This window comes from Mesitornis unicolor, unplaced genomic scaffold (assembly GCF_000695765.1).
Source record: "Mesitornis unicolor isolate BGI_N332 unplaced genomic scaffold, ASM69576v1 scaffold20164, whole genome shotgun sequence".
Taxonomy (NCBI): Eukaryota; Metazoa; Chordata; class Aves; order Mesitornithiformes; family Mesitornithidae; genus Mesitornis; species Mesitornis unicolor.
The window spans coordinates 15,141-28,517 of record NW_010178494.1 but is presented as its reverse complement, the minus strand read 5'-3'; the positions used below and the strand labels follow the sequence as shown (position 1 = coordinate 28,517).

The 13,377-nt window shown below is 34.4% G+C and overlaps 1 protein-coding gene across 1 annotated transcript in view; it reads left to right on the top strand.

Moving 5' to 3' along the window:
* Window positions 1-480: 480 nt before the first annotated feature.
* Window positions 481-13,377, top strand: part of LOC104539053 (protein diaphanous homolog 2-like) — a gene marked incomplete at both ends in the record, with an annotated part of 25,277 nt that continues 12,380 nt past the window's right edge. The window contains 10 exons of the mRNA XM_010182479.1: window positions 481-620; window positions 990-1,064; window positions 1,151-1,220; window positions 2,509-2,645; window positions 3,753-3,861; window positions 6,993-7,103; window positions 8,883-9,001; window positions 9,951-10,067; window positions 11,252-11,370; window positions 12,828-12,892. Of these exons, the coding sequence (XP_010180781.1) occupies window positions 481-620; window positions 990-1,064; window positions 1,151-1,220; window positions 2,509-2,645; window positions 3,753-3,861; window positions 6,993-7,103; window positions 8,883-9,001; window positions 9,951-10,067; window positions 11,252-11,370; window positions 12,828-12,892 (1,062 nt within the window). The remainder of the gene's footprint in view (window positions 621-989; window positions 1,065-1,150; window positions 1,221-2,508; window positions 2,646-3,752; window positions 3,862-6,992; window positions 7,104-8,882; window positions 9,002-9,950; window positions 10,068-11,251; window positions 11,371-12,827; window positions 12,893-13,377) is intronic.

Below are 13,377 nucleotides of genomic sequence, written 5' to 3'. Positions count from 1 at the left end.
AAGAATTAATTCTTGAGTCAGGATATGTCCATAGTGATAACGCAATGGAAGATGAGTATGGTGGGAATGATCAGTTAAACTTAAACAGTTTAGACAAGATCAGTTAAACAAGTGTGGGTTTTTTGTCTCAGTGGCTGTTTGTAATACAATGTTGTAAAGTAGATGTTAAATGAGAGTGTATAGCAGTTAAACAGATTAATACAGCTGAACGAAGGAATTTATTTTTTGTATCCAAGATGTAGTACTTGTACTTCACTCTTAAGAAGTAAAGAAGATTCCAGAAAAATATTTACTGCTGTGATGCAAAACTTAAACTATTAAAAACTTACTACAAATCAAAATCAAGTGAGGTGTCTTTCATAGCTGTACAGGGAAAGCGGTGATTTTAAAATTTATGTGGAAATGCTGGTCTTACACGTTATAATCTAAATGCTACTATGATCAGTATAACAATAAGCAGCATTCTGTCTTCTGTGATAGGGTGGACTGAAAAACAGCAAGCATGAATGTACCCTGTCGTCGCAAGAATACATTCATGAATTGCGGTCTGGGATTTCAGAGGAAAAGCTTCTTAATTGTCTAGAGTCTTTGAGAGTGTCTCTAACTAGCAATCCAGTCAGGTAAGTAACTTCTGCTGTAGCTGTCATCATGCTGCTTTTGCTAAGCAATAAGGAGTTGTGGAGGTCTTTTTGAAACCAGAGTAATTAAGCTAATGCTTTTTGGCACAAGAAAGTAATTCTTGGCACGCTGGAAAGGGATAAGTGAAAAGTTTGCAGCTGTCTGCAGTATGTCCTCACCTTGTTGTGGTTCACAACAACTCCTAGTGGTTGGAGCTAAGCATTTATGTTAATGGTTGATCAGATCTTCCTGGGAAGTAAGACTTAAAGCAGTGTCTATGAAGAGATGTACAAGTTGTATTGGAGATGTAATTTTGCAAGATTTTCTTTTGATTAAGAAATAATTAAAAGCATTTTTCTTCCTTTTTCCAGCTGGGTTAACAATTTTGGACATGAAGGTCTTGGACTTCTGTTGGATGTATTGGAAAAGCTTCTGGATAAGAAACAGTAAGGACTCAGAGAATTTGACAGGAGGGGTGGAGGAGCTTGTGAAGATTGATTGTACTTATGTTCTTTTCCTCCTACCTTTCAAGGCAAGAAAGTATTGATAAGAAGAATCAGCATAAACTTATCCAGTGCCTCAAAGCATTTATGAACAATAAAGTAAGAAGTACTTTAAATTACAATACTTCTAGCATGGTTGTTTTGTGTTGTCTTCGAGATGTAAGTAGCATATTGAATCTCAGAAAAGGAAGGAGTTTGGTTAATTGGAGTCCAGTGTTTGCTGACTCTTTGGAAATGTAGGTCTTAACATACTGTAACTTTGTTTTTTGACAGTCTTGATCATAAACCCTTCTGAACGTGCATTTTGTCTTAGTTTTGTTAAATATTGATTTTTCAAAGTAAAATATTTGGCAAACAGGATGATAGTATGGATTTAAGGTAAGTGAATTAGGAAATTAGTTGTTTGTGAAACTGAAAGGAAAATATTTATCTCAAAATTTAGATTTCAATACATTGTTTTTGTTAATATAAGGTACTTTTCACCTGATATTAAAATGAGCATGATTTAATATCTTTTTAGCTACAATTTCTAAGTTGCTAGGTGGTGGGTAAAAGTTTTATCTAACTTGTTTCTAACATGGATTAATCATCTTCACAAAGTGTGAGCACTGTTTCTAGAAGTCATGTGTCAAACCTGTAATTTTGCTATATTTGTAGCAAAATCTAAAGTGTTTCTACAATTATTTATTCCCCTCTAAACATAATAAATACAACTGTGCATAAAACCTCACAGAATAGCCTGTCTAAAGTGGGGAAAGTAAACTTAAATGGTCACGTGAGTACCCCTACATTTACACTGTAACTTCAAACAGTTCGATATCTGATTTATCAACTAGCCTGTAGCTAATGAAAATTAAATAGAAAGATAATACTGTTTTTAAATAATTGCCACTGTGTAAGTTTTTTTTGATTTATCTGGATAGCAAGTCAAACGGAATATGCAATAAATTAAAAGGTAAATACTTTATTTTTAAAAAAAAAAAATCCAACCTCTGTTGGTCGTTGTGTGGGAAATACTATTTTGACTTGCCAGGAGCTGTTACAGGGGAAAAAAAAATGAACAAACTTTTCATAGTGTTGAGAGGTTTCAGATATAGATAGAAAATGAAAACTGATTTGTCTTTTGGTAGATACCTGATTTTACAAGATGTAGTATCTTACTTAGAAGGTAACTCGCTCTTTTTCTTAGGAGAAAGCCTCAAATGTAAGATCAGGAAGACTGGCTTGTGTCCCCAGGCGATAATAGTCAGAAGGTTTTAGCGGAGCGTTGCCAGTCTTAATATGAGTGAAGAAGGGATCTGAGGATTCTTAAGGATCAGAAGCCCAAAGATGATGAGTATTCCAGGCAAATGCAATCTTTTCACTATAAGCTTTTTGTTTCTTTAAGTACGGACTGCAAAGAATTCTAGGAGATGAAAGAAGTCTCTTGCTGTTATCAAGAGCAATTGATCCAAAGCAACCACACATGATGACTGAAACAGTGAAAATACTTTCTGCTATCTGCATTGTTGGAGAGGAAAATATGTAAGTAAGATATTGAAACAAAAAACATTTTTTGAATGCTCATGAGTTGTTGGTTTGAGACGCAGGTGAGAACTTGTCAGTGAAACACATGTAACCTGTGAACTTTTTATTTTCTTAGTGTAGTTTAAATGAAAAGAGACTTTCACCTGTTCTGATACATTAATCCAATATTAAATCAGACAAAAGCTAATGACCAGAGTTCTACAAACTGTGGCTTAAGTGGAAGGTCTGAAAGGATTATGATTGTTTACTACAGAGAAGAGACAGTTTAATGAGCCCTAACTGTTCATAAATGGCTGCTGAAAAAGATTATTTCTCATATATCTCTGAATATGATCAGGAATTGCCACAAGGAGAACTGTCAGATTTAAAGGTACTTTAGAATGTGTGTTAGCACAGGGCACTACTGAGCCTGTTATTTTGGGGACAATTGAGACTGGGACATGTCCCCTGAGGAGGAGAGGTGGATTTTTGGAAATTACTGATTTGTCACCACATGTCAAGATTTTTTCTCTAGTTTAGAAGATAATAATATAGAAATATATGTATGGATTTTGTTAAACTATCCCCTCTCTCCCTAAACATAACAAATCTGAGAGGGGCAGAAAGTTTACATTTACATTTATAGCTGAAGTTTTGAACAGTTCCAAGTTATTTATCACATGTCCACGGCCTTTTTAAAATAAAGGTAATCACCTGGCACACAGTTACTTTGAATTGAGTGTCTTGGTTTACTGAAGGCTAAAACCAGCAAACTCTCTGGCCTCTATACAATAATTAGATAAAAACATTTTGATTTCTGAAAAGACAATGTAATAGAATTCCCAAATGTTAAAGAAGTTCAAAGTTGTTTGGTTTTTTCCCCCTCATTGGTTGCTCATTAACTGTATGAGACAAAAATTTAGAGGTTTTTTTTTTAATTCAATATTAATCTTGTAGATATTTTAACATCTTGGTTTGATTTCAACTTTATATAGAAAAGTGTAGATAAATGCATTCAGACTCTCTCAGTGTACCAATGTCTTGAGTTGTGTAAGTAGTTGGCTAAGGATGTTTAAAATGAGGAAGCTGGCTGTGGTATGCTTTTTGACAGTGTATCTTTCTCAGTCTGGACAAGCTTTTAGGTGCTATAACAACTGCTGCTGAAAGACACAACAGGGAACGTTTTTCTCAGATTGTTGAAGGACTGGAAAACCATGAATTCTTACAGCTGCAGGTGGGATTACTTTTTTGTATGCTTACTAAAATGTCAGAAATAATCTAAAATACTAGAAGACTGTATTATTTTATGATCTTTAAGTTACTTACCAGCAAAATCTTTTAGTGCTATTACTTCAATGTTTAGTAAATAATGAAAAAAAAAGAAATGGCCTTATACTAGGTTTACTAATTGTTTAATGGTGTGAAACCAAGAAACTCGCCTCCTTGTCCCAAAAACAGGATCAAAAAGTCTTGATTTTAATGAAGAGTAATTAGTGATATTTCTTTTCTTGGATGCCAGATGTAGTGCTCAGGTAATAAGTCTGTGAAAGGACTTTATTGTCTTTGCCACTGATCGTCTTGAGACGGAAATTTCTGTGGTTTAATGGACCAATAAAAATCCAGCTCTGTCTGTCCTCACGAGTGTTTTAGTTATTGTTACTGGAGCCCTGAGAAAGTTGGAGTTCAAGGAGTTGGAGACAATGCTCCCACTCTATCTCTTAGGTTTGGGGAAGAAGTATGAAAAAGTACTCCTAAGTTGCATTGCTTGATTAAACATCCACTTTCCCCTTAGTCTTCCCTCACCCAAAGTAAAACTGCTGTACTTATGACTTTGAACTGATTCCATTGAAGTAATATATTTGTAAAAAGACAGAAGTTTGAGTTGTGCTCTTGAAGTGAGTATTTGACTTTAATTTAGAGCCATGATTGGAATATCTTCACTGAGCACACACTTCAACTACCTTACTGTTTGGAGTACTTGTGGCAGGAAAATACTTCCTGTAATATTACTGAATGAAGATGTAAGTGTAGATCTTCTTAAAGTATTTAAGTATTTTGAAGGATTTTTTTTATACTGCAATTTTCTAGGAACTGCAGTCAAAATATTTATTTGGCTATGAAAGATTTTGGCAACTTACAGCTTTTGCCTTCAGTATACTGGCTTTATAGTCAGCTGAAGATAGACACGTGAAGCTTAATGTTAACTATCTTTGTGCAGGGAGTGCTTTAGATTTTGTACTAAATCATGTATTGAAAGTAATTACTTCAGGAACTCCAGTGCTATTGCCCTGTAGGCAATACCTAATTTACCTTTTATGCTAGCGTGTCCTTTTGAATCATTCTGTTAAAATCACAACACTGTTTCCTTAGGATAGACACATAGATTTCTCCCATTGCTAAGAAATCTGTAAGATACGTATGTAGCTGTGTTCCTACTGCTGGGACTTGTGCAGCGGTATATACAGCCCTTTAAATATTCAGATCTGTAATAACTGTGACAGATGTGGACACAGTGTGTCCATTTTTGGCAGGGTACCTTTTGAGGTTAGTAGAGTGTAGCAGGATATTGTTGCTACTTTTATCAACAAGAACTGTGGGTTCCTTGGTGTGTGTTTGATATCTGCCTTGATCAACCACTGGTGCATCTCTAGGGATAAATCTAGTGAGTTTTAGAAATACTTGTTATAGAATAAAAAAGGAAGTTTCTTGTGCCAGTGATCTTTACTGAGTCATGTCCTATGTTCCTTGCAGCTTATGTGTCAGTAGATAAGTTTTTTATTCTCTGATTACACTGAGTAGCCCAAGAGTTTTGGTTACTGTTAGAATGCAAGCTTTTCCAATTGCTTTTTTTGATAACTCTAAGTATTTGCATAGAGACCAAGTGGCTGAATATCCTACTAAAGGATGGCTTGGGCTTACTACCTTTTCATAAGACATTATTTGTGCAAATTTTGTACTACTAAGGTAGCATGGGTGAAAAATAGGGAAGAAGAGAGTGCAGGCAGAGTGGGTCTACCTGCTTGGAAGGTATACTTTTTTCCATTGTTAGATCACATATGTCAGCTATAGTTGTCTTAACACTATATTTATTGTCAGTAGTTCTTTCAGAGGTGATGCATTAGTGATGTTCAATAAGTTTCTGTAAATTACATTCTAATCTAAATAATACTATCACGAAAATTCATTTTGAGTTGGCTCCCTACTTTATAACCTTGTTGATATAAACCAGCCAACCAACCACACAACATTCCTGCCCTGCCCCCCCAACCTCTCGTACACATCAGTAAAGGTACAATTGCAAGATTCATTAACTTGTTTCTGACAAAGCCATTCTTCACTTGTAAAGTATTAACACAAGCCATTAAGCCAGAGTCTCTTCTGGCAAAAGCAATTTTAGCAGATGGGACCTCTTCTCTCTATTAATTTCACATTGGACATGTACTTTGGCTATTAAGTCATGTCATAGTAGTAAAATAACAAGAATCATTTGAGCAAGCATGATGATACCACATTATGTGAACATACAGCTGTATAAAAGGAGAGCCTTTGAAAGTGTTTTAATAGAAATTTAAGACTCCATAAGGTATTTGATTAAGACTAAATAGTGAATGTAATTAAAACAGGAAGGGTGCTTTTATCCATCTCTCTTCTCGCAGCTATTGATTTTTATTTATGTTTTTTTTCTACTCTAATGCTGCTTCTTTTGCAGTTAACATCTTTTGCCAAACTTGGTATTTCCCTGGGGTTCCATTTTAGTCTTTTAATGTGTATCAGCACTTCTGGCATAATGCTATTGTCTACCTGTTTTAAAGTAAATCAATTAAAGTAAATAAATTAAAGTGTTCAGCTGTTCAGTTAAAGGATTAGCCAGTATCCTGAGACTTAAAGCATTTTGTAGAAGTGCTGTGCGGGAGTAGAAAAGATACCTGGTGATGTGAATTATTGTGTGTATGAGTGATGGTTTTTTAGTGGTTGGTTTTGGGGTTTTTTGGTTGTTTTTGTGGTGTTTTTGTTTTGTTTTTTTTAGTTTTTGATTACTGCAAAACCAGATTGTTTGTTTTTAAACTGGCAAATACTGAAGAGAAAGAGAAGGAGTTGCAATATTGAACTGTAGTGTGAAAATAACTTTCTGAAATAAAGTATAATCCTTTGTGATACAATTTTCACATAGCAGAAGCACTCCATATGAGAACAGAAGTGTGTTTAATATTTCTTAAATTAACCAAAGTCATATGTTGCATGTGTGCTGCATAATAAATGATATCAATTTCTCAATATTTGGTTTTATAATTAAAGAGGAATGGTCAAAGATAGTATTTATTTTCAGTCTACACGTAGTAAAAGTGTTTGTATTTCCATTAACAGGTAGCATGTATGCAGCTCATCAATGCTCTTGTTACATCTCCAGAAGATCTTGATTTCAGGATACACTTGAGAAATGAGTTTTTACGTTGTGGCCTGAAGAAAATATTGCCTGTAAGTCACTTGTATATAGAAATTGATCACTGTCAACTGCTTTGATTGTTGAAGATAAACAAATTGTTTTACTGAGAGTAGAGAATGTGAAAGATTAGGAGTTGGGAAGGTCAGACCTGGAAAGGACTATCAATCCAAATCTGCTTTCATTCTGCAGAGTTGTAAATTTAGGCTCTCATGTGCCATGTAAACCAGCATGGTAGTTGAAAGAAGTCAGTATATTAGAAATTAAATTAGGTTAGTCATTTGTCACAATAGATGTGAGAAATTAAGGACTACCTGCTTACATTAGTCTGAGACAAAATTTATACTGCTCTAACTTTAAATATACAAAGTCTTAAGTCATCAGTATTTGTAAGGAATACAAACTGTCACTTTTTAGCACATTGGGCTTTGAAACTGCTACTGATGTGTGTATATTAATTTTTCTTGGTGTGTATTTAAGTTTTATATCGCGCAAATACATTAATGTGATCTGCTGTCTTTGTTTGCTGTAGAACATCTGAAAGGCTGAAGAACACTTTTTTTAATCTATTGAAAGCAGTTTACACAATAAGTGCTTAAAAATCTTTAGAATTGGGCATGGGTTGGGTGGCAAATAAACCAAATTGTAATAAATCATGAGAGAAAACTGCAGTGTAATGACACAGAGGTATGAGTGTGAAAGCAATTGACATTTAGTGGTAACAATCTTTTCTAAAGATGTTGAACAGCTATTGTGTTGAAATTGTGTCTCTAGTAAGGTTAATTATTATTTTATGTGTTCTGTCAACTGAAATAGTCAATACTATCTTGCTGTTTATTTATTTGTAAGGTATTAATTATAACATACACATTGAGCTCAGATCATTAATCCTGCAGGGAATGAATGCCAAAGGTAGAAGGATGTTTTTTGCATTAGAAAGTGACTTTCTTAATGATAAAGCATCTTAAGATGACCTCATGCCCATATCTGTGCTTAGGGGTAGCTTTTCAAGAAATTTAGAAATAATAGTTTCTAGAACAAAGCAGTCAGGAGGTAGGGCTGTATTTCTCTCTTAATCTGTCCAGACTCACAATAGCCCTCTGGTTTTCAGACATGAGAATTGGTATGAGTTTCTACTTTTTTTTGGGAATCATACACAGTTGCCATTCAGTTTGTGCATATCAAGTTATGACAGTTCCAGGCCAATTTTCATTAAAAACATAGAGTGCACACTAATGGATTTTAGAACTAATTTCCTTTTTTGTGATTTGCCTAATAGGAAGCTAAGCTTGGTTCTTGAGTATATTACAGAAATTACTTGTATTTATTACAAGAAAAACAAATTTTTCTCTGCTTCATGTACTGTGTTTTGGTTTGGTTTTTCAGTTGTACTGTATTTCTGAATGTACTGTGGATGTTTTTGTGCTGTGATCTGGATTAGCTTAATAACAGAAGCTGTGAGCATATCTTCTTTACAATTCCTTAGGCTTCTCAAGTTCACTTTCATTAATGTTTTGAAATATCCTTATGCTGTTTTTTTAGAAAAAATCTGACATTAACAAGCATAAATTGCTGAGTATGCCTCCTTAAGAGAACTCATCTCAATTAGAAGGCTTTGTTTGTTTTGCAGCCCATACCTGCTGTATGTGCTCATATTTTGCTTTAATTTTTCTCAGCTGTGCAAAAAACCCCAGGTACTTATTCCTGTTACATATGTTCATATCTTATATTCTGTCATTTTATAACCTTTGAAATTGGGGGAATTCTTGCTTTAAAAAAAGGAAAATTAAGATATACTATGCCTTGAAAAATAGGGCTTGAAAGATAAGGATAATGAAGAGCTTGATATTCAGCTGAAAGTGTTTGATGAGAACAAAGAAGAAGACTTAATTGAACTGTCACATCGTCTCAATGATATCAAAGCTGAAATGGAATATCCTTTCTAGAAATGCTGTTACAACTTGCTGCATTGTTTAATAACTTCATTAAATGTAAGTTAGAATGTTCTATGTGCAGTTTGGTTTTCAGTTGTGTGTCTTTCCAGAGACATTCTCAAGCTGATTTCTTTCCACTAATTTTTTTGTTAAAACTTATTTAGGAAATAAGTACTTAAATATCTGTGTCAAATCTAAGTCATTAGGAACTGAATTAATTTTTCATAAATAACATGGACTAAGCTAAACTCTGACTTGTAATACATTAAGATATAAAATTGCACCTTTGGAAGATTATAAGGTTGAATTAAAATGAGTTTTGATAACTAAATTGAAACAAAACTTACAGGAGGTGCTGAAACAACTGAGATGCATACCTTCTTTAGTTGTGAAGAAGCAGTAAATATAAGTTAACCTAAGCTTGGAATGGTTGCTTGCAGTTTTTAAAAGTAGTAGCTGGTACTTAAGAAGCAGAGCAAGGTAGATGCAACCAATGACAGGAATATAAAATCACTGACAAGTCATGTTGCGTTACAGCACAGGTCATTACAGGTAACTTTCTTTTTTAAGAAATTAAAAGGATTGACTAGAGTGTATTTGTGAATAGTCTAGCTCACTTCAGAATGAAGGCGGAAGCTTTATGTGAGATGTTTACAGAATCCCATTATAATAAGCATGTAGTATGATTTTTTCAGAGTAGTAATGAAATGTCTTCATTGGTAAACGGAGGACAATTTCTGTGGATAATCTTAGTGGGAAAAGGAGATTTATTAATACACGTAGTAGTTAAGAGTGTTGAAAGGTTTTACTTAAACAATATAAACAACATCTAAGGAACTTGGTTTAGGGTGTGGTGGCTATACTGTTGTGTGGTGGGGGGTCTGGGGGTGGTGGGTGGTGGTGGTCTTTTCTTTTTCAGTCCCTGTATTTCCTTAACAACATTGGCACTGATGTGAATGAAGTATTTCATCTGCTATATAATATGTTGAAAGATACTTCCTCTGAAAATTACTTCTTGTCCATTCTCCAACATTTCCTACTCATCAGGAATGATTACTATGTCCGGTAAGTGTCAGCTGTCAGGTTTGATTAATTTTTTGGAGGGGATAGGGGGAAGAAAGGAAATCAAGACTCTGGTAAACCAAGTAGCTCATAATCATGCATGAATAGTTGCTCTGTAACTGATGTTACTTGTCTTCCTGCTCGATGTTAATATTGACCTGGTCTAGGTGGTCCTGCTCTGGCAGGGGGGTTGGACTGGATGATCTTTCGAGGTCCCTTCCAACTCCTGATATTCTGTGATTTTGTGTGTGATTCAAAGGATCTTGTTAAATATAATAATGCTAATTTCAAAAACTTGAACCTTATTCTACCACCCAAGCTTTCTTAACTTGTTGAGCTCTTTTTCCTTTTTTCAAGTTTGATAGCTTCATGACTTCCAGGAACTTTGAAGTTAGTTGTACAACTAATAATTGAAAAGAATTCCACAATGCCTTGCCTCTTACCTTTTTAGTGCAAGCTTCCTCATGGTGTCTTAGCAGTGACAAAGTACCACATAGAGAATCTTACTCTAAGAAGTAATATTTTTTTGTTGTCAAGGGATGATAACAACTATTGATATGCAAGATGATAAAGTTAAGAAGTAAAATGTAACATGGGAAATAATCAATTTTTACATATTGTTTTTTCAATTTGGAAGTTTGGAGTATCATCAGTTTAGGTTTGAGGGTTTCCTACTTTGGAAGATTTATTGTATGTGAAATTGAGATGTAATACCTTGCATTGGCAAGAACTAATAATTTTGAGCACAGGCTCCTCTCATTTTAGAGATTACCGATGTTGTAGTGTAGAGTTGTACATCAAATAATTAAGTTAATTGTTAACTCATTTGCTAAGTAATTGAATACTGGTATTGTTGCCAGTGATGGAATTCATGGTTTTGAGAATATGCGAAATAATTATTGCAGCGTATATTGAGTGCACTAAAGACATTGTTTTACTGATTATTATCTGGCAGAGGACAAGTGAGAAGTGCACAGTATTTTGTGGAGTCTTGAACTCCTTCAGGTAACCTTCTGAGAAGCAGACAGCAGTGATTTATTAGCCAGAGCACAAATACGAGTTTCGACTTGATCCGCTTACTGACAGATCTATAATTCATATATTGTGAGTTAGTTACCCCTTTTTCCTTCTCCATGTTGTATAAATGATCATATTCTTACTGTTTTGTAAAATATGTTCTTTATTAGACCTCAGTATTACAAGATAATAGAAGAATGCATATCACAGATAGTGTTGCACTGTAGTGGCATGGACCCGGATTTTAAATGTAGAGGAAGAATGGACGTGGATTTCACTCATCTGATTGGTGTGTACACTACCAGCAATTTTACCTTGTTTTACTGAAATGCACATTTTTCTTTATATGCTTCTCTCTAAACTTAAATAGTGTGAGTTTTTTTCATTTTTCTGGAAATACACACGTAAGCTACAAGTATACTTGTGGAGAAGGCCAGATCAATCTCTACAACTTTTAAAAAAATGACACTGATGAAGTATGCTTCTCCAAATTTGTATTGACTTATGTCTCAATGCAATCATTTCAATAACCAAAAATTGCTTGTTTGTAAATGCTGTGTGTTTCTAATCTGTTGCAGATACGAAAATTTACATTAGCATTAATTGTTAGTATATTTATAATTGCTACATGGTTCATTCTAAGAATATTTTCTGTAATATTTTCCAAGTATTTGAAGTTAATGTAAGAGAAACTAATCAGTTAAAAAATTGAAGGAGTGTGGGTGTTCATGTCATGTGGGAATGAAGCAGCTGAATAAGTCACTATCATTTAAAGGGCAGTTTACAGCACTTAGAAGTGTTGTTTTATGTTTCTCATAAGGTTGGTGGGATTAATTGTATCTTTTAAATACAAGGGCATCTCTCGAGTATTTCATATGGGGAAGTAATTACTCTGGAAGAATGCATTCATTTGAGACAACTTTTTTTTTTGTGATGTGACAAAAGCAGCAAAGAAAGGATGTTGTACAGGTTGACTTTGCAGTTTGGGGGTGGTGGGGGCAACTTACTTTCTAAAAGGTATCCTGCATATCCAAGTATTTCTGCATTTCCTATTCACTTATGACTCTAGGAACATGAGCAGTTGATCTTACGTTAAGATCTTACCTCACTTTGCCTTCCGTTTCTACTGACCTGCTAGTTTTAGAGAACTGGTTTTGTCTCCATGCCAGTTCCTACATATGATATGTAGTTACTTGTGTCTACTTCACTTATAAAATGTTTAAAGTTTTATACTGCATGGAAAGACAATAGAAGTGCTTTGTAACATTGTTGAGTGAAGAAATTTGTGCTTCACAGTCTGTCCAGATTCTCCTTACTTATGAAATAATTTTACTGAAATGAGGAAATGCTTGGTTTTTGGATTCCTAATCTGGAAAGGATGCTTTACTTTGAAACCTCAGAAGTAACTATTACTTTATTAGTCTAAAAATCTTTTTTTTACTCTTTTTTGTAGTAGATTCATACAAAAAAGAAGGGTACGCAGAGTCAAATCTGTCAGAGACAGAACTATAATGATTCATCTTCAGTTTTCTTGATCATGTGTCCTCACCACTTTTTTTTATTTTTCTAGATTTTGCTAATCAAAATAATTCACCAGATGTTTGGTCATATCAACCTAGTAGTTAATTGTATTTTTTGTCAGTTGTTTTTATGTTATGGGGTCATTGGGTAATTATGGTTAGAAGGCACTTTAGAGCTGTGATACTTTCTACCTGACTTCTGTGTGATATTTTATTTGAATTCTAGACACATGTGTGGACAAAGCTAAAGTAGAAGAGAGTGAAAAGAAAGCAGCAGAATTTTCCAGAAAGGTAAGTCCTAATCCTCACACTTTCTAAAGTATGGAATGTAAGTCTGACGAATACCATAGGCTTGTTTCCCAGTAGAAACTTACTGGAAACTGGGAAGTAGTGTATTGCATAGGCAGAATGTTCTTTGACATTTAATAGCTCTGGCTTATTAGCTGTACCTGTCTTCACTTATATTCCTTTGCTGTAGATCGCTGATGGGAAAAATTCCACTTGTTGCTCTTTTGTCGTCAAATACTTTGTAACAGTTAAATACCTAAAGTGCAGGTATATGCCTTAAAAAAAAAAATTAAAAAAATGAGGATGGGAGGGAATGATCATAACTCTTCAACTAGCTTTGTTTTAGAACCTGAAGAAATGTAAAGAAAAGCAGTATCATTCAATGTTTGAAAAAACATGGACTCTTTAGAATCATAGAATGGTTTGGGTTAGAAGGGACCTTAAAGCTCATCCAGTCCAACCCCCTGCCATAGGCAGGGACACCTCCC